Source organism: Dipteris shenzhenensis, chromosome 17, assembly GCF_047967505.1.
Source record: "Dipteris shenzhenensis isolate YYH24624 ecotype China chromosome 17, Dip_SZ_1.0, whole genome shotgun sequence".
NCBI lineage: Eukaryota > Viridiplantae > Streptophyta > Polypodiopsida > Gleicheniales > Dipteridaceae > Dipteris > Dipteris shenzhenensis.
The window spans coordinates 27,291,716-27,318,166 of record NC_141612.1 but is presented as its reverse complement, the minus strand read 5'-3'; the positions used below and the strand labels follow the sequence as shown (position 1 = coordinate 27,318,166).

Below are 26,451 nucleotides of genomic sequence, written 5' to 3'. Positions count from 1 at the left end.
GGGGGGAAGGTATAGAGGCTGAAGATGAAGATGGAGAGCAGCTCCAAAAGGTGTTGTAGCTGGGAAGATGAAGATGGAGAGCAGCTCCAAGAGGTGTTGAAACATTGCTGCAGAGAACGCCTAAAAAAGCCAAACAGAGAGAAAGTAGGATCACCAAAGACTTTATAATTCCTATATGTCCATAAAGTCCATAGTGCCCAGTAGCGAACCCAAACGAAGAAAAGATGAAACTCCGGTCTGGATGGATGAAACCCAAATAGCCAGAAGAACTTATGGGAATCTTGCTCGCAGGCGCTGTCGGAGCAGATAAAAAAACTCACAAGAGCACGGACAATGCCAAAACAAGTGAGGCACAGTCTCCGAAGAAGCAGAACATCTGTGGCAAACTGCAGGAGCAATGTGTCGATGAGCTAATAGCTGTCCAGATGGAAACACTCCCAAAAGAACTCGCCAAAAGAAAATCTGTTGCCGAAGCGGTACTTTATAGGCCCAAAGTTGCTGTAATCTTTTCCTCCACCACTTGGTTGGGCGATGCATTCGCCAAACAGAATCACCTCTCTCTGAAACCCAGGGTTGAGGCAAAAGGATTTTATACAATGCAGGTATAGTAATTTGAGATAGCCTCAAAGGACGAGAAGAGGACCCTGGAGTTCCAAAGGAGGAATCGGAACAAAAGGCGAAAGCATAGAAGTAATTTTCGCCACAAAGGACGATAATGAGAGCCCAATCCCTTTGTAGTGGCTGCTAGAGAAAAGGGGAGCATAGAACCAGCATCATCTATAACATCAGCAACCGAGATGATGCCTTTAAACGAGAGAAAGTAGGAACGTCGAGGTTCCTGTAAAGCCAAGGGAGGCTGAAAGACTTTCGATTAGTGAATGCTTTCAGCTCTCAAAGAATTCCCAAGCAAAGATTGCCGTCCATTCCATTCCAGATGAGAAAGAACATGCTTTCAGTCAAGAAGCAAGCGGGAGACAAAAGGGCAGCCAAGCAAAGTGCCATCAGTGCAGCCAAAAAAGAAATCCTATTGATCGAGTTGCCAATGACTAAATGCAGAAATACTGATATGAGTGACCGGAGTCCCAATCATAAGAGCCCAAGGCTGATCACCATGCAGAAATTGCAGCAACATTTTCCCTCTGTGGGCAAGAATATGCACATGAATATCCGTGATGTTCAATCCACCATGCATGTTGGGAAAACAAATGTGATGCATCGAAAGCAGCCTGAGACTTTTTCTGCCATGTTTGGATCGCCAGAAGATTTCCATAACGACAGACATGAAAGATGTAAGATCTGCCTTAGTGTGAACACGATCAATGGCAAGTAAAATTGAATATATGCCACAAGGATGGACTGCACTATTCGAAGACGAACGTGCAAAGGCCAGGTTGCCGGTTTTCAATACTCAAGCTTTTGTCGAAGCTTAGCCAAAACCCAATCAGTTTGTTGTCGGCGAGTGAGTTCCCACCCCAAAGGGTAACCAAGATGACGAACAAACTGAGTGGGTGGAATGATACACACACACTTTTTTTTGAGTGGAATCGTTGAGTCATTATATTACAAAGAAGTTATCCCAGAAAGGGAGAGCTATAATACATCAAGAGAAAATCTCACTGTAGGACGAATATACATCATGATCAAAGACACGAGATTGCAAGCAATCAAAAAGCGATTGCTGCAAAGAGTGTTTGAAGAAAGAGAAAGTGGAAAAAACGGGATCACCAAAGACCCTATGATTACGATCCTTCCAGAGAGTCCAGAGCGCCCAGTACCGAACCCAAACAAAAAAGAAATCAAACTCCTGTCTAGGTGGATGTACACCAAAAAGCCAGAAGAACTTGCCAAAAAAGCAATCTGAGGAAACCGAGCTCTCAAAATCTGCCCAAGGAAGTCCAACTAAGTACGAGAGGAAGGACAATGCCAAAAGAGATGAGGCACAGTCTCTCTTGGAGCCAGACATCTGTGACAAATAGAGGAAGCAATGTGTGTGTGCCACACACACACACACACACACACACACACACAATGTGGTTTTCGGGCATACGTTTTACAATTTCCGCTGTAGGGAATGTTGGTTGTAGCAAGCAACTTCTACCTTTGTTCTAACAGGCTAAGAACAAGCATCCACATCCAAGGCTGATGTTTGAGATGAGAATAACAAATAGAGGAATGCATCACGATGCCTTTGCAAAAAGATACACACATAGCCTAACATAACTAGCCGCATGGGAGCCAAGGTGGGGATCCTTGTGAAAGAAATAGAATGAGTGAGAGAGAGCAAGAGAGAGTGAGAGAGCAGGAAGCTTGGAAGCTGAAGGCTTAGTTGCAATAGAATAGAGAGTACAACACACTGAAGGAAAAAGATAAGGTTTTGTCCTAGTGACGAAACCTTAGTAGTCACTAACCATAGTTAGTGAACTAACTGCGGTTAGGGGGAAAAACCTCTTAATGAGGGAAAAGTGCCCCTAACTAGCTTATTATATTACATTGGTCACTGCTGAATTATGTCTATAATTCTAACACCCCCCTGCAGTGCCAATGTCATGTACAAGGCTAATCAATCACCAAACGGATATAAGTTCAGGGCACTGCGAAATGCCTCAAACTTTTCACGTGGTAGTGCTTTGGTGAAAATATCTGCAACGTTGTCATGTGTGGACACAAAGATCATACTGATCTCTCCTGCATGCAACTTCTCTCTGACGTAGTGATAGTGAACCTCAATGTGTTTCGTGCGAGCATGAAACACTGGATTCTTTGCCACTGCAATGGCACTCTGACTATCAGTGAGAATTGGAGAGGGACCCTCCAAAGACAGATGAAGATCAGCAAATAGACGTCGCAGCCAGGCACATTCAACTGTTGCTGTGAAAGCTGCCCTGTACTCAGCTTCACATGATGAGGTAGCCACTGTAGATTGTTTCTTGCTCAGCCATGAAATACAAGATTTACCCAAAAAGAAACAATTGCCACTAGTGGACTGCCTAGTGTCATAATCACCAGCCCAATCTGAATCACTATAGGCATGCATCTGCAAGTCACCCCCCCCTGGGAAATAGTAAGCCAAAAGACTTTGTGCCCTGCAAATAACGGAAGATGCGCTTAACTGCCTGTCAATGCATAGTTTTTGGGCTGTGCATGTACCTGCTCACCTGAGATACTGCAAACTGAATATCAGGTCTAGTGTTGCAGAGATATATGAGGCATCCAACAGCCTGACTGTAAAAAGTGTGGCATCAACTAATTCTCCTGCATCATGCATTGTGAGTTTCAGCCCCGGCTCCATAGGAGTGGATATGGGCTTACACTCTTGCATGTTAAATCTGTCCAAGAGTTTCTGAACATACTTGGACTGAGACATAACAGTGCCACATCTCTCATGAGAGAACTGGATCCCCAAATAAAAGTGAAGCAGCCCCAAATTTGACATGTCGAAGTTGGTCTGCAAATCAGCTTTGAAATCTGCAATTTTTTCTTCATTGGACCCTGTGAGCAGTAAGTCATCGACATAAAGAAGGATGACTAATATTTCCCCCCCATCCATCTTGATGTAGAGGGTGCTCTCAGTAGGACTATTGTGCAGCCCCTTGCTGGTCAAAAAGGCATGCACGAGGGGCCTGTTTCAGCCCATATAAAGCTTTATTGAGCTTGCATACTTGAAGTGCATTTGCTGTAATTTCAAAGCCTGGAGGTGGTTTGACATACACCTCTTCCAGCAAGTCCCCATTTAAGAAGGCTGTTTTTATGTCCAACTGATGAACATTCCACTCAAAATGTGCAGCCATTGCAATTACTGATCGGATGGTGGTCATCCGGGATGTAGGAGCGAATGTCTCCTCATAATCTATGCCCTTTTTCTGAGCATAGCCCTTAGCAACCAGCCTGTCAATGGAGCCATTTGGCTTCCGTTTGACTTTAAATACCCATCGTGTGCCAATGGCATGTTTACCCTGTGGCAAGTCCACAACATCCCAAGTCTGATTTTTTGCAATGGACTGCAACTCATCGTGCATGCCATTCATCCAATGCACATTACCTTTTGCCTCTTCAAATGTGGCAGGCTCCTCCTCATCAAGGAGAGTACCTGCATATGCTGATTCCACTGAATTAGCACCTTCCATGTGCCTTGCTGCACTGCGAGTCCTGCCAGGTAACGGAGCATCAAGTTTACTCTCCCTGAGAGTCTGTGACAGCCAGTTTGGGACTGTTTTTGCTGCATGTATGTCTGCAATTTCTTGCTGCACCACCTGTTCCACTGCCTGTGGAGGGGGCAAGACATCCTGTGGCGGAACTGGAGCATTTGGAGGTTGCTGTAAATTCTGATTTGGATCAGAAAAATCAGCAGGGGAACCCAAAGCAATGGGTAGCAACCCTTCAAAGACATCCTTTGAAGACGAAGGCATTTGAAATTCAGCCTGAGTGTGAGCTGAATTTTCAGAAAATATCACATCTCTACTTACAATGATTTTGCGTGTAGCAGGATTGTAGAGACGGTACCCCTTGCTTTCTGCACTGTATCCAACAAATATGCATTTGATGGCTTTATCTGACAATTTGTGCCTAAATTCAACTGGCACATGTGCATAGGCAAGGCATCCAAAGACTCGGAAGTGATCCACTGAAGGCTTCCTGTCATTCCAGACCTCAAAAGGAGTTTTTGTTTTTAAAGCCTTAGTGGGTGCCCTGTTCAAAATGTAATTGGCACACATCAAACCCTCTAGCCAGAATTTATGAGGCATGTGTTTGCTTTTCAGCATACATCTGTCCATCTCCATGAGGGTTCTATTTTTCCTCTCAGCTTTGCCATTTTGCTGAGGGGTCAGCCTGACTGTGAGCTGATGCACAATACCCTTTTGCTTGAGAAAAGCATCAAATTCTGCAGATAGGTATTCCCCACCTCTATCCGTGCGTAATGTCTGTATCCTGAGTCCGGTTTCATTTTCAACCATGGCTGAAAAGTGTTTAAACACCGTGAACACTTCAGATTTCTTTTTCAGCCCATAAACCCAAGTAAAATTGGAGTAGTCATCAATAAATGTAACAAAGTAGAGATGACCACCCAATGACGGAGTCCTCATGGGACCACAGACATCACTGTGTATAAGCTGCAATTTGCGAACAGCTTTAACTGAACCATCCTTCTTGAAGGGGAATCTATGCATTTTACCTAAAATGCACCCTTCACAGGCATGTGGAGGAGGTATCTCAAGAGGTGGCAATGCATCAACCATTGAAAATTTCTGAAGTGTCATTAAGCTGTTGTAATGCATGTGGCCATATCTGGCATGCCATAATTCTGCATTTTGCATGGCAGCTGTAGGGGTAGAAACTGCCAGAGCATGGGCTGCTCTTTTCTCAAAAATATCAAGCTGAAAAAGCCCAGGCAGCAGAGTACCAGATAACCTTAAGGCATAGTTAGCTTCCCTGTCTCGGACAGCACATTTGTCATCCTCAAAGATGACCTGAAATCTCCCTCTGTTAAGAGTGGACACTGAAAGAAGATTTTTGGTTATGCCAGGCACATATAGGACATCTGAAAGTCTGAAAATTGAGCCATCAATGGCAGTGAGCTCAACCTCTCCTGTGCCACGTACTGAATATGAGGAGTTGTTGGCACAAGTGACTTTCTTACCAACAGGATGTGGATGCAAGGAAGTAAAAAGACACTTCCTACAAGTGATATGCTTGGATGCACCGCTGTCAAAATACCTGTTCAGTGTTTCATTAACACTGAAAGCAGATGCATCTGTAGAAGAGTCAAAGCTGCAAGTCAAAAATGCATATGTATCATCACTGCAAGAGGCTGTACTATCCCGAGCATCTGGAACAGCCAACCTAGAATCTGAAATGCAAGATAAAAAGGCATAATCCTGTCCAACAAAGTTGGCTGCAGCATCCCCACTGTCAGATGCATGAGGGGCTGAATCTGAAACAGCCATACCTGAGCTGTTTTTCTTTTCTTTTGCAATCCTTTTCTTGCATTCTGCTATGTGATGACCTGGCTTTTTGCAGTAGTGACAAAAACCCTTCTTTTTGGGTTTACTTGCATCACTTTTAGCCTTTTGTGAAGGCTGTCCTGACCCACTGGAAGGCTGATTTGCTGCTGTCTTTGCCTGTCCCTTTGTTTTTGATTTAAATTTTGAGAGCATGGCTTGTTCACCTGCACGTGAAGCCAAATTTTTCCTGGTGTGCTCTTCCTGAAGCAGAAGTCCTATCAACTCATGAAAAGTGAGGGGATTTGCACCCCCCCTCATTGATAAGTTCAGCGAAGTGTGAAAGCTGAGATAAGACTCAGGAAGAGAATTCAGAGTGGTTGTAATCATCTCTGAATCAGGAATAATTTCATCTATGTTTAACAATTGCTCTCTGAGATCCTGTAGCTTTGTGAGGTGGACTGACATGGAGTCACCCTCCTCCATATGTGTATTGCTCAACTCTCTTTTTAAGAAAGATACCCTGGCATCATTCCGTGCTGCATACATGCTTTCCAAGATATCCCACGCTGCCCTGGAGGTCTTACACGACCGGATATGCGGAATGATAGATCTTTTCACTGAAAGAGAGATGCATGACAAAGCTAAGGCATCCCGTGAATCCCATCTCTTCTGCTCTGGAGTAATGACTGTAGCTGCACCACCAACTTGTCCTCCTGCAGCTGCACCCTGTGCACGACCTCTTCCACCTCCTTGCTGAGGAGGGGTAGCAGGTGCAATATCTGCTGGTCGGATCTCATTCCCATTGACATAATCCCATAGATTTCGAGAAATCAGAATATTACGTACCATAAAACTCCAGAGGGAGTAGTTGGTACCATCCAACTTGTCTTCTTGTGAAAGACCACCAAATGGAAACTCATTCTGATTTTGATGGGCCATTCTTGAGAAAAAGATTGAAGTAGATACAGAGCTGAATTCCCTTACTGGGAATGGAATGCACAACTTCCAAAGAACACAGCCAAGCACGGGCTGTATATGCAACTTAGATTTCTGTACTTGAGCTGTCAGAAATCTGTCCAAGCATCAAAAACTCTCCAAAATCTGCCAAAAGTGTTTCAAACACTCCAAGAAAGGCAGTATGTACTAAATACTCCAAAAAATGCTCTCTCAACACAAAAGCCCCAATTTGTGGCTAGAAATTGCAGCCAGAAAGGGGCAAAATTACTAAAAGCCCCAAATCTGCAATTTTTAAACAAAAGCCCCAAATTTCAGACTAGATCTGCAATTTTGCTCCAGATGTAGCTCCAAACCTGTACAATGATTGCAATGTCTGCAATATACAAAATGCCCCAAATGTACTCCAAAACAACTGCACCAAACTATGGTTTTCTGCAAGATGAGCCTGTCAAAGAACACCTGTGGCTGAAGACAACCTTTGTAAATCTGCACATTCAAATCTGAAAGTACAGAAATGCACGCCAATCTAGAAAAGGTACAGATTGTACGGTACAGTACGTCCAGACTGTATGGCAAGTACAGAATTGTCAGTGCAGGTACGGAATATCACTGTACGGCTGTTGCAGCGCAGGTACGGCAACCTGTATGGCGCTGTACGGTTGCTGTACGACAGTTGTATGGCAACTTTGTACGGAGAGGAGCGATATAGGTACGGCAGTCTGTACGGTGATGTACGGAGATTGTACGTACTTTGTACGGTGCTGCATGAAGAAATGTACGGACGATGTACGGCGCTGCACGGGACCTGTACGGTAGTCTTCACGGGGCTGTACGGAGGCAGTACGGACAATGTACGGAGGCAGTACGTCGAATTCCGTACAGTCGTACGGACTGTACGGACGAGTTGGAGCAGGCTTGTAACGTGAAGCAAAAGGGGTACGTTGAAGGGAGCAGGGAGCCCGAGGCTCTTGAACCCGCTCTGATACCAAATGAAAGAAATAGAATGAGTGAGAGAGAGCAAGAGAGAGTGAGAGAGCAGGAAGCTTGGAAGCTGAAGGCTTAGTTGCAATAGAATAGAGAGTACAACACACTGAAGGAAAAAGATAAGGTTTTGTCCTAGTGACAAAACCTTAGTAGTCACTAACCATAGTTAGTGAACTAACTGCGGTTAGGGGGAAAAACCTCTTAATGAGGGAAAAGTGCCCCTAACTAGCTTATTATATTACATTGGTCACTGCTGAATTATGTCTATAATTCTGACACCTTGTCATTGGGCGAGTGAATCAATTGTGCATCAGCGTGTTAAAACTTTTGTATGATATCTAGGGGACAAAATCTGCTAGTCGGCTGAGGCAATCTCAATCGATAGTGGCTCTAGTGAGAGTTGCCATTGTCAATAAAGAAAGTCAATGATAAGATGCTATTGGTGCTCAACCTGACCAACATGTCTGGGCCCCGCTCTCACTTTTAGGATCCACGGACCAAAGGGTTGCTTTCTGACTCTTTGGTCCATCCAGCGGAGATGTATGGCAGTCCATGCTGGGGGTCAGACTTGTCAGATACAGAGTAGGCCAGGGTGGAGCGGCTACATGTTCTCATGTTATCACGGATGATCCGTGGTATGCCATCCGTTCCTCACCAGATCATTTGGGGTGAGTTTGGGTCACCTCCATTACAGCTAGATGCTGCATTTTAGGTCATCATGTATCTGTACCGAGTCAGGGAGTATGGGGATTACACCTCTGGGCGTAGCAGGCTACCATGGCTAGCACTGTCCTCTTTTATGGCACTTGCAGCAGGAGGGGACCAGAGGTGTTGGTATGCACGCACAAAGAGATGGTTTGAGGGACTGGGGCTCCACATGGACATACTACCTCCCTTCCAGTACAGCATGGATGCTATGTTTTCTCCTTGCCTATCACACGAGGTCAACCAGGTTATCCATGAGGATCTATTACAGCTACACACATTCTGGACCTGGCTAGGCCCGAGTGATCTTCCAGTGAAGTTGGGCTTCTACAGAGATCACTTCTTACATATCACAGCAGAGGGTTTCATTGACCCACCAGGGTACATGTAGATTTACTTACCCCACTCACTGAGGATCTCTCTTGGGCAGTTCTGGGTCTCTTCACATAGACTTCGTATCGAGAGCGGCAGAGTAGAGTGACTACCCAGGGAGAGGCGCATATGCACTTTGTGTGACACGCTGGAGGTTGAGTTAGACGAGCACTTCATCTTCAGGTGTCTTGTTTACTATGAGATCCACGGACATTTCTACTGCCTCTTCAGAGACAGCTATGGGATTTTGGCCCGATTCATCTCCTACCTAGACCAGCGATGCTTGGTAGGTTTCGTTCATGAGGCACTTAGACACCGCGAGAGAATAGTTCGAGCACGGAGATAGGAGCACCCTTTTTCCTTGGCTGATCCCTCTCAGAGCTCTATCATGGAGTTTTCCAGCCAGATCACATGGACACCCACGGGACGAGGCATCGACATGACCATGACCTGGAGCCTATGACCCGACAGCTCAGACAGAGGGTTGACACATAGATCACACTTGGGGACATCCCCTCCCTGCTTAGAGTCGGGTCCCGCTCGACGGGGGTCACAATAGCCCTGGTTAGCCGCAAAGTGATGACTAGGAGACATGCCAGGGCTGCACCTTTGAGTGGCTGACAACACTCTATCGCCGATTTCATGCCCCCATTGCCTCATCCACCCTGATGTCCTGATGGTGATGATGATGAGATGGTCGACTACCGACATGACTATGTTGTACTTAGGATTTAGTACTGACACTCTGCATTTTTTGCATTTGCATTGGTGTGGATGCTCGTTTAGTAGCTCCACCACCACAGCTCGTTTGTACTAGGTTTTTCATAGTCTCATAGATCCATCGGTCTTCCAAAGTCTTTAATAAACTTTCTTTTCTTTCTTTCTTTCTCCTCCTCTAGGGTCTATGAGAGGTAGCCTGTCACACATTGTCACTCTAGTTGTCTGTCCTCCCAAGTTGAAGAGTAAAGAGGAGGTAGCTACAGTCCTCACGTGTGGGTCAATGGGAGGGTGAGTCATCATTCTTTCAATTGCATCATGTCTCCTTCACATCTCTTAGGTGGAAGAAGTTTGCAGTCATCCTCCGATAGGTCCTCCCAGTCTCGTTTCTGCATCTATAGGAGTCTATCTCTAAGCAGTGGTGCCATCCACGTATCTTGTAGTACACAGGGCATTTGAATGCAAAGTGCTTCTCTGACTACTCAACCTCCTACATGGGCCAAGATTCTGAAAAGACCATGTGCCCAGCCTCTTCTGTCATATTCTACCTCGAAGTCAAGTAGGAGATTGGCCAAAGGCTATTGAATTGCTTGCCAAAGAGAGAGAGAATTGAGAGCTGAAAATGAGTTGGAAGAGAACTCTGGAAGTAGATAGTTAATAAAAAAGTTATGCCAAAGAGAGAGTGGAGCTTTCCACCTTCATCATCTTGTATAGCTCTAGAATGAAGTTTTCACATTCTATTCAACATACATCTCTCGATGAGGTTCTCCTAGGATCCCCCAGGCTCTTATTTGCATCCCAAAAAGGAATATTAATTTGTCTTTGCTCAGGCTTAACCATGCTTTACGTTCAATTATGTCAGGACTCTTGAGCCAAGTTGTCAGATTTCTTCTCTCTTATCCTATCAGATATTATCCATCCTCTTTACATGCAGTTGGCAATTGTTGTATATGCACAGGGATATCAGAGTCATTGGAAGCAGATCTTCTGGAGAAGGACAGTCTGGCCCTTCTCAACCCTTATATGGTATCCTTTCTGGATCTAGTTTGGCTTAATGTTGCAAATATGTGCATACTTCCAAGTCTTGAATGCTGACATGCTGTTTGTTCAGACATGGGCTGGATTCTAAACATTCTCTGATCAACTTTAATTTACTGCAGCCAAATCTAAGTGGGTCGTGGCTCTTCCAGAAGGCCATGTCTGTCCAAATTGATTCAAATGTGGATGCTGATTTCATCAATACACTTCTTGCAACCAACTTCCAATGTATGCAGGTGGGACACACAACCCGATTCATGATGTTCCTGGTTTTCTGCAAAATTTTAGCTTAGAAGCACTGTCGTGCTAAATTTGCTTCATGCTTATCAGAAACTTGGAGATCCAGTTTTGCGACCATTCTTGCAGGTTGGTAACTGTTTCCATTGAAACATGGCAATTTGTTTACTACTGTTTTGCCTTCCCCCCCTCCCTCTCAATCCCTGGGCCCCCTCTTTCCAATCTCCTACCTCCCTTGCCTGAGGGGAGAACAAGAAGAATACGTCTACAGCACAGCCATGTGAGCATTACCAAAAGGTTTCATTTTTCTTTTCTCTTGTTTCCAGGATGTCATACAGTTTGGACCTTTGGCAAAGACTCTGGGAACTGTTTTGCTGAGCAGGCCCGATATATTGCCTTCAATCTTTAAACAGGTATCCAATCCTGTGGAGCCTCATGATAAGGCTAGATAGTTGAAATCACACTATTTTATGTTAAGAAATAGAGCTGAAATCCAGTCCTCATTAAACTCTCTGACAACTTTGTCTCTTATGCTGAGTGTGCCTTGGCTAATTCTTTTTGTGCATAAGATATTGATTATTTGTTGTTGTGCATATACCCCTGCAAGAGAATTGTATCTAACAATCGTGTAGATGCCTTGTTTACATGACACTCTCTCTCAATGTATGAAAAAGGATGTTGCGGGAATGAGAGTGGATGAGGCACTGCAAAAATGAGTCCTTATTAACAACTTTGTCTTCTACACTAAGTGTGCGTTGGGTAATTCTTTCTTGCAGAAGAGATTGGTAGGTGTCCTAAAATAATTATCCACTGCTCCTCCCACCCAAATTGAAAATAGTTGCCTTGCATAAGTGCAGGAGCAAAGGAGTAGTAAGGTTGAGCAGAAAAGGGAGCACTGCCAGCATTTCCATTTTATGTCCTATTGCAATCTTTTGAAACGTATTACATTTATAAAATCACAAAAGAGATAAAAAAATAATATCCTTTTTAACACATTGAAAGAGATGCGTTGTATAAACAGTGCATCTACAAGATTGCTAGGTAAGTTCCTCCTTAGGAATATTCACCACAACGACTTATGCAAGGCAAACGTCCACGACTTTGTACAAGCCTTTGAGATGTCTCAGCTTGTGCAGCACTCAGGTGTATGTTCAGCAGTTGATAGTCTCAAACCTTTGAAGTGTAGGTGTTATACTACACCACATACCCCTTGCCTCTTCATTGATGTTATTGAAGTGTTCATCTCTAAGCACACATGCTCTTGCTCGTCAGGGTTTGATGAAGAGCATGTATGCACATATCCTGCCCCCCCCCCCCCCCTCGCCTTACAACACAATGAAATGGTTTAAAAGGGTTGGAGTTAGGAAATGAGTTCGTTCTTCTTATATTATCCTTCCGGATCTGATGTCTTATGGTCCTACTTTCCTTTCCAGCCTCTTTCTCCCTGTTTCTCAGCCTTTTCTTTGCTTACCTTTTTTAAAATTTCACCTCTTCTTGGGTTGGTCGGAGTCCTTTTTCCTCTCAGTCAAGCTAGGAAATTTGGGAGTTTTTTTCAATTTTGTCTTGTTTGCTGGAAATTCATCCTACCATGGTGTAAGCAACACAAACCCTCGGGCACCTCCCATTCTTTTCTTCATTTTTTGGTACCAAGGACTTTTAAATCCATTAGATGTTGAGCAATTTATAAGGACTTTTGGCTAAGATAGTGATTTTTTGGGCAATTAGTATTTCAGCCGTGGAGGATTTTGATCATCGTGTTCTTTGTAAGAGGAGGTGCTCCTAGTCATGGGAAGGGAGAACACAATGTGGTAGGGGGCTCATGCATTATCTCCACCTCTTTCTTGGATTATTTGAGGCTCCAGTCTCCATTTCGATAAAGTCTCAGGGGAACTTCATCCCTGTCCAACTAAGAGTTCCCAGGGAACTCCTCTTCTGAGTCAAGCATTTGCATTTGAAGGGGATGTAGTAGTATGCCGGTTATGAAGGGTGTTTTTGGCTTTGTCCACCTTTAGATGATGATTGTCTATTCACAAAAAAAAGAAAGTGTGTGTACCTACAAACCACTGATTTAATTAATTAATGCATAATCGCCACCACTAAGTGAGGTAGCTAGAAGTAGTGGGAAAACACTTCTAAACGATGCAAAGAAATGGCATCTATATGATAAGCATCATATAGGGATGTTTGCAGAGAATGCCTGAAAATGCATATGTATCTAAAGGGGCACAAGAGGACATGCGATGATTTCTATCATGGCAGATGGTCCAGTATGCAGTAAATATAACCCACAAAAACAAAGGGGCATAGTCAGCAGGATAGGAGTGAAATCCCCAGTATCTAGAATTGCTTGGCAAAAATTATATATCCATAGTGTTAGGTTGTACACATTTGTATTAGATTCATCATCAAGAAATCAAAATATATTAAGCATTGGGCTATGTTACCTAATATAGTGGCATTATACTAATAAAGGGTCAATAATAAAGGAGCTTTATAAAAATGGAGGCTTTGAAACACAGATGCAAAAGAAACTCCCAAGACCAAGATACAAAACTATCAAGGTTTTAACATTCTGAGTCTCGTCTATACTCTAGACTCCAAAGCCTCAAGGGATATGCAGCAACATGTTGATGGGTGCATTTGAAGAACATGTGGTTCAATACAGGGACGTGGAGATCTTTTTTTTCATCACATCTTAAATATATTTCTAAAATTTTGGAACGAGCTCCCTTGTCAGTATCATGTATGCAGGATTACCCTCTCTAGAACACACTTAATCATATTTACACCATATAGGGCACTTAAGGGTCTTATTATTATTATGACTTTATCTTTAGATGGTAGCCTAAGGTCTGTGTGAGAGCCAATAGTCTATCCAAAGGGAGACTCTGAGTAGCACCATATTGAATACATTTGTGGCACATGTATGGATTGTAGTCTAAAGAAGAGGCAATATGATGTCGATCCAAATAAAAACAACCCTGCTGCTCTAAAATGGAGGAGATTTGAACATGTTGATGTTGAAGGATCAGATAAAAGATATGGCTACTATCTATAAGAGCACTCAATTGAGGGAGCTTGTAGAGCACTTGGTTCAATCCCATTCTAGCTTAACTTGGTGGGTGCTCTTTCAATGCTATAATTAAGTCAGGCTTCAACTTATGCTTGAACTCATTTGAATGTATGACAAACACTAATCGTGCTAAATATTTCTTCTTGAAAAGGCTTGGCTATAGTCTGGGTATATCTCTTTTTGTTGTAGGGAAACATGATTTTCTCCTTTGGATTAAAGGGAGTTTACCAAAGAGTTATGAGTGGTGGCTCGTTTGGAGGGAAGTCCAAGAATGTCTACACATATTTTGTAACAAGGCCACAAGAGGAGTCAATGTCATTGTCATAAATTGTTGAAGCACATTGAATGAGTCATTTGAATACTAGGGTCTTTCAGTACATGTTCTCTTGCCCTTTTCTAGTGGAAATGCATAGATGTTGTTGATGATGTGGATCCTCAACACTTAGACAAGAAAGAGTCGAGATCAACCTATGCATAGGCTATTAGCTCGTTTGTGAGAGACTAAAATGAGATCGTTTAGACTTCACAAGCAGTTGTAGCTTGAATGAAGAGATTTTGGACTACTTTTTGATTAGCCTTCTCCTTCAGTGCTAGCCTTCGTCAGGGTTGAGTCTGCGCTTCACCTCCGGAGTGCCGATAGAAACTTAGTAGGAAGACTTTGTATAAATGGATGCTCAAGTATGTGTGAGTGTGTGGATTTGTATGTGTGAGAGCATATTTTTATACTATGGTCTACACCCACTGTTGGGCACTGATGACGTCAATGGGGATGTCATAGTAGCTAGTCCCTGCTATGCATGATGGAGTTTATGGTTTTCAATCTTATGAGTGATTATCATGAGATTGAAACTGCACTATGTTGTGTTTTAAGAGGATGAGTTTGGGAATGTTCCTGGATTCATCTAGGTATATGCATAGGCTCTTAGCTGAAATAGCTGCTAAATGAAGGCATGGCGGCACTTCCCAAGCTCCTAGCTCATTAGTTGAAGTTGTGCTAGTTTGAGACAGCTTGATTGACTCGAATTGGGCCAATACTCGTTCGAATTGCTGTTTGACAGCAATCTTGTACTTTACGGTGAAATAATGCGGTGAGCTAAGTGATTGGTTCTTTTAGAAATTGCAAGTCTACCCCTTTCTATCAAGGTCAGAGTCAAGCATGATGGTATCTTTCAACCATGATTATTCTTCTCACCATGATTATTTCAACCATGATTATACTTGTACCTATGAGACAAGATATCTTCCACAAGTTGGGCAAGCCAAAATGCAATTTTCTTCCAAGAAGCTAGCCATTTCTTTGATACCAACTACTAAGAGTAGAGGAAAAGTCATGCATGTGTGACGATTGCGAATGAAACAAGAAACAAACCAGCAAGAAGTACCATGCACGCAAGACTCTCAAGTTGGAGCAAGAGAAGAGATGGTGAGATGTGGAATTTGACTGTGACCAAGAATTCTTAAGAAGATAAACAAGCCATGATATGTGGTAAAAGTTTACAAATAGCTCCCTACCCATTTTATCTTGTCGATTCGCCCCCTCTAAGGTTTTTGCAGTTAAATAACCCTCAACATGGATGCCCTTGGATCCCTCATGCTCAAGCCATCTTCTTCATGATGTTTTGCTATGATTTATCATTTCGACCAATGTGTTTGCTTTCAACCTAGCTTGTGCAATTTAGATGGTTGCATTAGTGAGGTTACAATTTTGACTCTCCCAATTGAAAGTAGTGGATTCCATTTTGTTAGATGCTTGTTCTTTGGAGGGATATGAAATAACCGATTTGAGGGGTTGATTATTTGTATATTTTGACCTTGCTTGGTGCTGGCTAGAAAAGTGGTTCTCTAGTAGCAACTTCTCCATGGAGCTTATGGGCTCGTTTATGTAAGAACTAGAAAGATCCACTCACACATGCTGTAGCAGGAGATAGACTATCCTCTCTTTCTTGCTCACTACTGCAAATTGCAATATGATGCACTTAATACCCAAAGTGATGCTATGGATGTGAGTGAGAGAATCAGAGGGAGATAATATAACTGAAATATATGAATGCCCAAAGGGCTGAATACAACTGTAAACTAGACTACCTAGAGGAGATGAATCCTCACTAGATCCCTATAGAGGCTGAGGCACGTTTGCTTCGAGGAAGCCTGTCTACTGCTGCACTGAAGGCTTGGAAGTGGCAGCATAGGAGTTATCCCACACATGATGGGTCGTGGAGAGGCCTTGAGGGGTGGCCAAACATTGAATTTAGAGGGAACGTCCATTTTGGAATAAACATCGCAATTTGAGTCTTCCTTTTCTCGAGTCTTCTTCCATATTCTTCATGCTTGGTAGGTAGGATCTAAACTTAGACATTTTTGGCAATCTTGTTGGGGAGGCATTGTCCCCCATCCCCTTGCTCGTTACCAAATCCAGTAATAGGTTAGTTGTCTAGGTTTGACCCCCATGTTAGGTAGATTTTGCCTTATCTTCTTTTTGTATCCGTGTTGCCATCTTATCCATAACCTCATCAACTCTCGTGTCTCTCCCGCTCATATCCTTGTCCTTCTATTTGTTGTTCCTTGTAGTTGTTACATTTCAACTCTTTGTCTTGCCTTACCAATGCCTCTTGCTGATAACTTTCTATCTCAGTTGAGCAAGCTGCTTCATAGTCACATTGAGAACCAAAAAAATTGGAGTTTGGTACCACGTTCAAGCTTCTTGTCAGCTGTGTACAAGGCAATGGGATTGGGACGCTGAACCAATTGAAGTTCTTGTGACTGTATCATGCTCCTTTATCATCATTATGCTGCCGTCTCACGGTTGTATATTTGGTCACAAAAACCCAAGGAGTCTCCCATGCTCTTCTCTAAAGGAGTCTGCCAATGCTCTTTGCTAATTTCCGTTCCACGCTATGGACAATATAATCAACATATCTGATACGTCTAGTTAGTGTCCAGATATCATGCTTTGATGGAATCTTTGTCATTGTGATTCACATGATTGTGATTGAGTTCTTTGGCTTGGCAGGTAAATTGTCTTGGTCTGGTTTGCAAAAAATTTGTCACAACCTTGATTCTCTAGCAACCTTCATCTTGTGGCTGTTTGTCTACATGTGTAGCAGGCTTTCTATTCCATCCTCTATAGAATTGCACCAACAATGCTTGCATTCATGCAAATTACAAAAACTGCAAGCTCAGCGGTCTGGATTTCATGCTTTCTTTGTTGGATCAGTGTGGAAGAATTCTTTGAAGCATCTTTGTTCTTGTCAATGACAATGATTTGACTCCAACTCATGTGCTTTGGGAATGACTACTCACTTGACACTCACTTTTTTTTCCTCAGCCTCCTGAAGCTTCAAACAGCACAAAGCCCACCACCCATGGAGGTACACTGTATCCGTGAGCGTGAGATGGAGCTGAAACACTTTGCAAAGGAGCAGGTTTGCTTCAACCAGGAGCAGAGCCGCGTCATATAGGAACAAACTTGTGCCATTTTGGGAGCAGGCTGGTCTCATTCAGGGACTCAGACAGGATATCTCGCAGCTCCGGCAGGAGGTCACAGCCATACACACAGTCCCAGGGCGCACCTTGGTTGTTGAGGCACAGATTGCGAGCATGCAATCTGTAATTGAGGAGACTTCCAGATGGGTTGACGTGGCCAAATGGGAACCCGTTTTGGCTACCCTCATGGAGTAGCATGAGAGAGCCAGCAAGGCTCTCAACATCGGAGTCCGTGGGATCCCGTGCACTGAGGCTACACCGATGACAGATGCGATGGCCTTCGTGGCCACTACTCTAGGTGTGGCTGATGAGCACAGGATCGAGAAGGCATGGCGGGTGGGGAGAGACCCCAACTGAGAGCATCCCTTGATCATACGGTTTCATGACGCTCAGGCATGACTTTCAGCTTTATGGTGCAGGTCAATCCTACGAGATCAGCTAGCGATCCCCATGGATGAGGACCTCACCCCCCTACAGGTTGAGGAGAGGTGCACCTTGTTGCAGCAACAGGATGAGGTTCGGAAGGAGGGGAAGTGGGCAGTGGTACGAGAGGGACGACTTCTTACAGGCTCCCGTCGGACACCAATCCCCTCCCCTACATAGGGAAGCGGGGTCTATGAGACTCAGATATCCCAGACCCTATCTTGCACCATTTGGAACTGTAATGGCACCTTATGGTCAGAACCAAGGAACTTATCGGAATCCCACACAGGCCACGACATAGTCTTTTACACAGAGACACATCAGAGTCCAGAGCGTGCAAGCACTACTAGTAGTCAGCGGGTACACATGGGAGTTTGCCTACAAAGATGAGACAAGGGATACAGGGGGAGTGCAAGGGTCAAGTGGAGTAGCAGTCCTCTACAGATCCACACTGTTGGGGACCATTTCAGTAGAGCTGAGAGATGCACATTCTAGGTTTCTTTGGATCCGGATCCGACACTTGGACACCCGGGATCTGTTTTTTGTACTTCCCTCCTGAGACCTCCCACTTTTCTAGAGATACTCGAGATGAGGATAAGACATCTCCATTTGCAGCTCTTTATCAGTCCATTGTTGACTTTTCTAGCTGCGGAGAAGTCCTCCTAGTTGGGGACTTCAACGCGAGGACAGGCGCTCGTCAGGTCCACTCCTTGACTTCAGGGATGATTCCATTCTTCTGCTAGACATTGACCTTGAGGATGCAGGTATGCTACGGGTTTCGGATGACAGACGAGGTCTGGTCACATCTTACGAGCAGGCCCTTTTAGACCTCGGCGGGATGCACGATCTCATTATTTATAATGGTCTTGACAGATGCCTGCCTCAGGTGGTTTCACATGTTTTCCACATGGGGGAGGCTCTAGCATTGTTGATTATATAATGGGATCCCATGCCTTTACATCTTGCATCACTGATTTACTGTAGCACCTCTCTTTCCCGGGGTTGATCATACCTACCTTTTCTTTAGCATTTCTACTCCCCGTCGCACAGCACCCTCCATTCCACTGAGTTCTTACTCCACCTATTATGATATATGCTTCGATTGCGACCACTCACCTACTTACTCTGACCATCTGCACATATTGCTCGCTTATATTGACTTCATACCCCTATTAGAGGACTGTGTTGTCCTGGTCACCCACTCACTACACGAGGCTTCCCTTCACGGTTTCCCTCACACCACCTGCTCCACCGGCCCACCACCTCTTGGGACCATATCCTATAATAGCTGGTACAATGATGAGTGTAAGGCTTTAGGCCGTCAGCTTAGATTCGAAACCAAAAACAATCTTCCGAGTGAACTAGAGACTCTACGTAAGTATCGTCGACTAGTACGTAGAAAGAAACTAGATTTCGTTCGTCGGAATGAGGAGGAACTACTGAATATTTTGTTAGTAACAGCTCTAAGAAACTTTGGCGGAGATTTTTTAGAGGGACGGTCCCCCTCACCACTCACCGACACTCAGGTTTGGTACAATTATGCATGCACACTTTATGACATTCCAAATCAGCCCGTCCCTAACCTCTCACATATGCCACGTACCACATCTTACACCCTCTTCACTAAGGGGGGAGGTAAAGGATGCCGCAATGAAACTTCATAATGGTCAAGCGAAGGATCATGAGGGACTATGCATTGAGTTCATTGCATATGGGATTAACCTCCTAGTGCTGATCTTAGCAAAGCTCTTTAAGGAAGCTGTTTGTTTGGGGTTTCCAAGCACTTGGACCATTAACACTATCTCATCCATTCAGAAGGCAGGAGATCTCATGAGCCCGGAGAATTACATGACCATTATGATTGGACAGTGCTTGATTCCGAGGTCAGCAGAGTTGCGGAGTGCCGAGGACTTAGAGCAGCAGGATATGTTGGATTCCGGCGTGATCATGGAACCATGGACCACATTCTCACGCTCAGATACATCATCGAGGAGGCGAGGGCACAGAAGCAGAGGGTTTATTGTTGCTTTGTGGATTTTCGCAATGCATTTGACATGGTTCCGCGAGCCTGTTTCATACGCCGCCGATAGGATTTGGGTTATGACTAGGAGATCATCTGGGCTGCCATGGCACTTTACGATAGAGTTTCAAGTAGAGTCTGGGCAGGATCTGGGTGGATAGATGAGATCATGAGCACTATTGGGGTCAAACAAGGGTGTCCATTATCACCTACCCTGTTTGGTCTCTACATTGACGAGCTTGAGACAGTGATGCAGACACGGGGGGTTTGATTGCTCTCTTGCGGGCATGCCAATCCGGATATTGCTTTATGCAGATGACGTGGTTCTTTTGTCCTCCTCAGCAGAGGGGCTCTAGAGACACCTTGACGCACTAGAGTCCTTTTTTTGTGAGTCTCATGATTTGAAGGTCAACCTAGGTAAAACCAAGGTTATGATCTTCAATACATCTCTAGCCGCCATGCGCCAGGAGCAGTTCACATTTGATGGGTCACCTGTTGAGATAGTTTCATCATACACGTATCTTGGGGTGGTCTTCTCCGGACCAATCTTCGCTATGAGACCTGCGATGCAGGTACGCTTAGGTAGAGGATATGCTTCATTGGCCAGACTAGAGAGGTAGTGCTTCCGCTTGCACTTTCAGGATCCACGGACCAAGGGATTGCTTTTTGACTTCTTGGTCCGCCCAGCGGGGATGTATAGCAGCCTCTGTTGGGGGCCAGACTTGTCGGATATAGAGTGGGCTCGTGTGGAGTGGCTACAGATTCTCATGTTATCACGGATGATTCGCGGTAAGCTATCTGTTCCTCACCAGATCATTCAGGTTGAGTTTGGGTCATCCCCATCACAACTAGATGCTGCATTTCAGGTCATCACTTATTTGTACGGAGTCAGGGGGTATGGGGATTACACTTTTGGGCGTAGCAGGCTACCATGGCCAGCACTATCCTCTTCTATGGCACTTTCAGCAGGAGGGGACTAGAGATGTTGGTATGCACACACAGAGAGATGGTTTGAGCGACGGGGACTCCACATGGATAGACTCCCTCCCTTCCAGTACAGCATGGACGCTTCGTTTTCTCCCCTCCTATCACACGAGGTGAACCAGGTTATTCGTGAGGATCTCGTACAGCTACACACATTCCGGACCTAGTTGAGAGTGAGTGAACTCCTAGTGAAGCTTAGCTTCTATAGAGATCATTGCTTACATATCATAGAGGAGGGTTTCATTGACCCACCAGGATACACACAGATCTGCTTACCCCACTCACTGAGGATCTCTCTCGGGCAGTTTTGGGTCTCTTCACATAGACTTCTTATCGAGAGTGGCAGAGCAGAGTGCCTACCCAGGCAGAGGCGCAAATGCACATTATGTGACATGCAGGAGGTTGAGACAGAGGAGCACTTCATCTTCAGGTGTCTTGTTTACTATGAGATCCGAGGGCGTTTCTACTGCCTCTTCAGAGATAGCTATGGGGTTTTGGCCCGATTCCTCTTCTACCCAGACTAAAGGTGTTTGGCAGGCTTCATTCATGAGGTACTCAGACACCGCGTGAGGATACTTCGAGCACGGAGACAGGAGCAAACTTCTTCCTTGGCTGATCCGTATCAGAGCTCTATCATGGAGTTTTTTTAGCCAGATCACATGGAACCCCACGAGACGAGACCTCGACATGACCGGGACTAAGAGCCAGTGCCTCGACAGCTCAGACAGAGGCATAGTCACCAGAAACGTTTCAAAACGTAGAAACGTGAAACATTTCCAAAAAAAAAGAAGTTTTGAAATGTTTGATTGTACTTTTAGTGCAAAAAATGTCTAAAATATGACCCGCATATACATGGCATGTTCAAATGATGCCTAACATGTAGAATTTCGAGTAATACTACCCTTGGCCACTTTTCTTTGGGATAGACACGTTTTGAAACGTTTCTTTCCCAAAGAAACATGTTTTGTTGTGACTATGGACAGAGGGTTGACATGCGGATTACACTTGGGGATATTCCCTCCTTGTTTAGAGTGGAAGCCCAACCGACAGGGGTTATTGTAGCCCTTGTTAGGCACAGAGCTATGACCAAGAGACGTGCTAGGGCCGCACTCGTGAGTGGCCGATAGCACTGTATCGCCTATTTCATGCCTCCATTGCCTCATCCATCCTGATGTCCTGATGATGATGATGATGATGATGATGATGATGAGATTGATATATAGTCGACCACTGACATGACTATGTTGTACTTAGTACTTAGTACTACCATTCTGTATTTTTTGCAATTTGCATTGGTGTGGATGCTCGTTTTATAGCTCCACCACCACAGCTCGTTTGTACTAGGATTTTCATAGTTTCATAGACCCATTGGTCTTCCGAAGACTTTACTAAAATTTCTTTCTTTCTTTCTTTCTCTCTCTCTCTCTCTCACACACACACACACACCCTAAACCTCTCCCTCCATATAATATATGAAGCCATTGCTGGAAAATATTTTGCACACCACCATTCCATATTCTAGCTATATTTTCTATTCATCCTCTCCCTCAGTGTAGCTTGCATTCTCTCTCTCTCTCTCTCTCTCTCTCTCTGTGTAAGCTGATTCCTCTCAGGGCTCTATCACGGAGTTCTTTCATCCAGATCACATGGACCCCCACAAGATGAGGCCTTGACATGACCGTGACATGGAGCTTGTGTGACCTAGCAGCTCAGACAAAAGGTTGACACACAGATCACACTTGGGGACATCCTCTTCCTATTTAGAGTCAGAGCCCGACCGACGGGGGTCACAGTAGCCCTGGCTAGACATAGAGCTACGACCAGGAGTCTTGCCAGGACTGCACCTTTGAGTGACTGACTACACTTTATTGCCGATTTCATGCCCCCATTGCCTAATCCACCCTGATGTCCTGCTGCTGCTGTTGATGATGATGTTGATGATGATGCTGAGATTGATATATAGTTGACCATCGACATGACTATGTTTTACTTAGGACTTAGTACTGCCATTCTGCATTTTTTGCATTTTGCATGGGCGTGGATGGTCGTTTAGTAGCTCCACTACCACATCTCGTTTGTACCAGGTTTCTCATAGTCTCATAGACCCATCGGTCTTCCGAAGACTTTAATAAACTCTCTTTCTTTCTCTCTCTCTCTCTCTCTCTCTCTCTCTCTCTCTCTCTCTAACCATATGATACGTTTAATCTCATCTCGTGGAATCGACTCAGGAGGCGCGTCCATGCTGTACTGAAAGGGAGGAAATCTGTCTGTCTGGATACCGTGCCTGGCAAGCCAGGTGGATATACATGCATAGCATGTGTATGCCCCACCCTCTGCTAGTCGTCTGGATGACTCCAGGGCCAGCCTCGGAAATCTCCAGTGAGGTAAGTCCCAAAATTTGTGGATGAAAGTCATTGTCTAAAAGATGGCATCAACCTGGAGAGGTGTCATGGTGAACTCTACCTATACTATCTCATGTGGGACTGAGGGCTTACACCGAATCATCCCAGATCCCATAATCACCTGTAGCCGCTCAACTCCACTCTGCATTTGGGAGATCACATCCCCAGAAGGGCACTGTATACATGCCAGTCGGCCGCACTAGCGTATCGAAAAGCCAATCTTTCGTCGGTGGATCCTGGAAGTGTGCCTGGAAGCACTGTTGCTCTAGCCAAGCCAAAGCACTCCGAATACGTGTAGGCTCACCAAGATAAGTGAAGCTGAGTCGGCTGCGCATGAGGTGTTGAATACCATAACCTTGGTCTTCCCAAGGTTGACTGTCAGGTCTCTCTCTTGTCTTTGTAGCCCTTGCGTTGAGGATGATATAAAAACTATGTCATTAGCATATAGCAGTATCTGTATCATGAGATTGGCCAGTAGTGATTCCTCACCTCAGGCGGTCTATGAAGGATGTGATCTCATCGATGTAAATCTGAAGAGAGTTGGTGAGGGGGGGCAGCCCTGCTTCACCCCAATCGAGCTCTCGACCCAATCCGATAGACCATCTGGGGCACAAACTCTGCCTCTGACTCACTCATATAGGCTCATCACCCCCCAGATCAGGGTCTCTGGAATCTGCATCTCATGTAGTCTCCTGATCATGCGAGATCATGGGACTATGTCAAAGGTCTTCCGAAAGTCTATGAAGCATGTGTAGACTTTCTGGTGTCTGAACCTTGCCTCCTCAATGATAGCAATCAGAATGAAGATGTGATCTAGTGTAGAGTGCTACCTCCTGAGTCCTGCCTGCCCTAGTGCGCACTGTCCTTGTGCCTCTGTATGACTGCTGATCTCCCTCTCTAGTACCGATCCAAAAATCTTGGCTAGTGTGTGGCCAATCATGAGGGTGCGGTCTTCCCAGTATCGGTACAATAATGGTGGGGTACTCCAGGACATCTATGCAAGAACCGGGGCTAAGACCTCTTACCCATGCGCGAAATGCTCAGTCCGTAGGCCTTCATGGTCGTGTGCTTTCCGGTTGTGTAACCGGCGAAGCGCAACCCGTGGTGAATAAGTGCCAGGTAGTGGGCCTGGGCATAGAGGACATGTTCGGTGGTGTCTGCATTGGGACATCATATAAGGAGCATGCAGAATTGTGCCACTCTCTTGTAGTGATGGGAATGGGTGGCTTCCCTTCCGGAAGAAGTTCCCATCCAGTGGCCAGTGTCCCCTCCTCGCAATGATCTTATGATCTCATCCATCCTGTGTGTGAGGAAGGCCCGTCTCTTACGGCGTGTCAGCCGTCGAAAGATCCAATGAGCCTAAGATGGTGTCAACTGACCTAGGGCTCGCTCTCTTGTGAGGTGGGCTCGTGCCTCTTCGGCATTTGTGCTCATCGTCAAACCAAGGGTTTCGAGGCATCTTCCCATCTCGGGCCTGTACGGATTGGGTTGTAGTAAAAAGAAACACATGATTCTTTGCCACTGCTATAGCACTCTGACTATCAATGAGAATTGGAGAAGGACCTTGCAATAAGAGACGAAGATCAGCGAACAAAGGTCACAGCCAAACACATTCAATTGTCGCTGTGAAAGCTGCCTTGTACCCAAATTCACATGAGGAAATAGCCACTGTAGATTGCTTCTTGCTCAGCCAAGAAATGCAAGCTTTGCCAAAAAAGAAACAATTATCACTAGTGGACTGCCTGGTATCATAGTCTCTAGCCCAATCTGAATCACTGTAAGCATGCATCTGCAAGTCACCCCCCCTGGGAAACATCAAGCCATAAGACTTTGTTCCTTGCAACGGAAGATGCATTTTACAGCTTGCCAATGTGTTGTCTTTGGGCTGTGCATATGAGATACTGCATACAGCCCATATAAAGCTTTGTTTAGCTTGTAAACCTGAAGTGCATTGCCAGAAAGTTTAAATCCAAGAGGTTGTTTGACATAAACCTCTTCTTGCAAGTCCCCATTAAGGAAAGCTGTCTTTATGTCCAATTGATGGACATTCCTAACAAAATTTGCAGCCATGGCAATAACTGACCGTATGGTGGTCATGCGGAATGTAGGAGCAAAAGTCTCCTCATAATCTATGCCCTTCTTCTGTGCATAGCCTTTGGCAACCAGCCTTGCCTTGTACTTGTCAATGGACCCATCTGGCTTCCTTTTCACTTTAAAAACCCACTTGGTACCAATGGCATGCTTACCTGGTGGCAAATCTACAACATTCCAAGTCTGATTTTTTTCAATGGACTGCAATTCATTGTGCATGGCATGCATCCAATGCACATTATCCTTTGCTTCTTCAAAAGAGTCAGGTTCTTCTTCATCAAGAAGAGTACCTACATAAGCTATGTCAACTGAAGGAGCCCCCCCAGCGTGTCTTACTACACTATGAGTCCTGCCAGGCAATGTGGCCTCAAGCCTACTCTCCGTGAGAGTTTGTAGCAACCAATTTGGGACTGTTTTGGCTTAGTGTATCTCTTGAATCTCTTGCCTGACAACTTCATCCATACCCTGCGGAGGTACAAAATCAGCCTGTGGCTGAATCGGGGCATGTGGATGAGGAGGAGGTTGCTGTAAATTCTGATTTTCAGCATGAGTCTTGGGTGGGGTACCAAATGCTATAGGAAGCATCCCCTCAAAAACATCATCTGAAGAAGCTGGAATAGTAAATTCAGCATGTGTATGTGCTGAATTCTTTGAAAATATAACATCTCTACTCACAAAAATCTTGCGAGAAGCAAGATTGTAGAGACGATAGCCTTTGCTTTGTGCACTGTACCCAACAAAAATGCATTTAAGTGCCTTATCTGACAACTTATGTTGAAACTCCACACGCACGTGGGCATATGCAACACAACCAAAAACTCTGAAGTGATCCACTAAAGGCTTTCTCCCATGCCATGCCTCATAGGGAGTGATTGTCTCCAAAGCCTTTGTGGGAGCCCGATTCAAAACATAGTTTGCACAAATGAGGCCTTCGAGCCAAAACCTGTGAGGCAACTTTTTACTGGTAAGCATGCATCTATCCATCTCCATAAGAGTGCAATTCTTGCGCTCAGCTTTACCATTTTG

General features: G+C 44.8%; 1 protein-coding gene across 3 annotated transcripts in view; it reads left to right on the top strand.

The window, feature by feature from the left end:
- Nucleotides 1-26,451, top strand: part of LOC147891919 (Lycopene beta/epsilon cyclase protein) — a 121,739-nt gene that overhangs the window by 84,351 nt on the left and 10,937 nt on the right. For 2 of the 3 annotated variants that reach the window (XM_087388222.1, XM_087388220.1), the window contains exons 13-16: nt 10,633-10,700; nt 10,835-10,948; nt 11,043-11,078; nt 11,276-11,362. In XM_087388222.1, coding sequence (XP_087244348.1) covers nt 10,633-10,700; nt 10,835-10,948; nt 11,043-11,078; nt 11,276-11,362 — 305 coding nt within the window. The remainder of the gene's footprint in view (nt 1-10,632; nt 10,701-10,834; nt 10,949-11,042; nt 11,079-11,275; nt 11,363-26,451) is intronic. The other variant, XM_087388221.1, reaches the window with a different exon arrangement.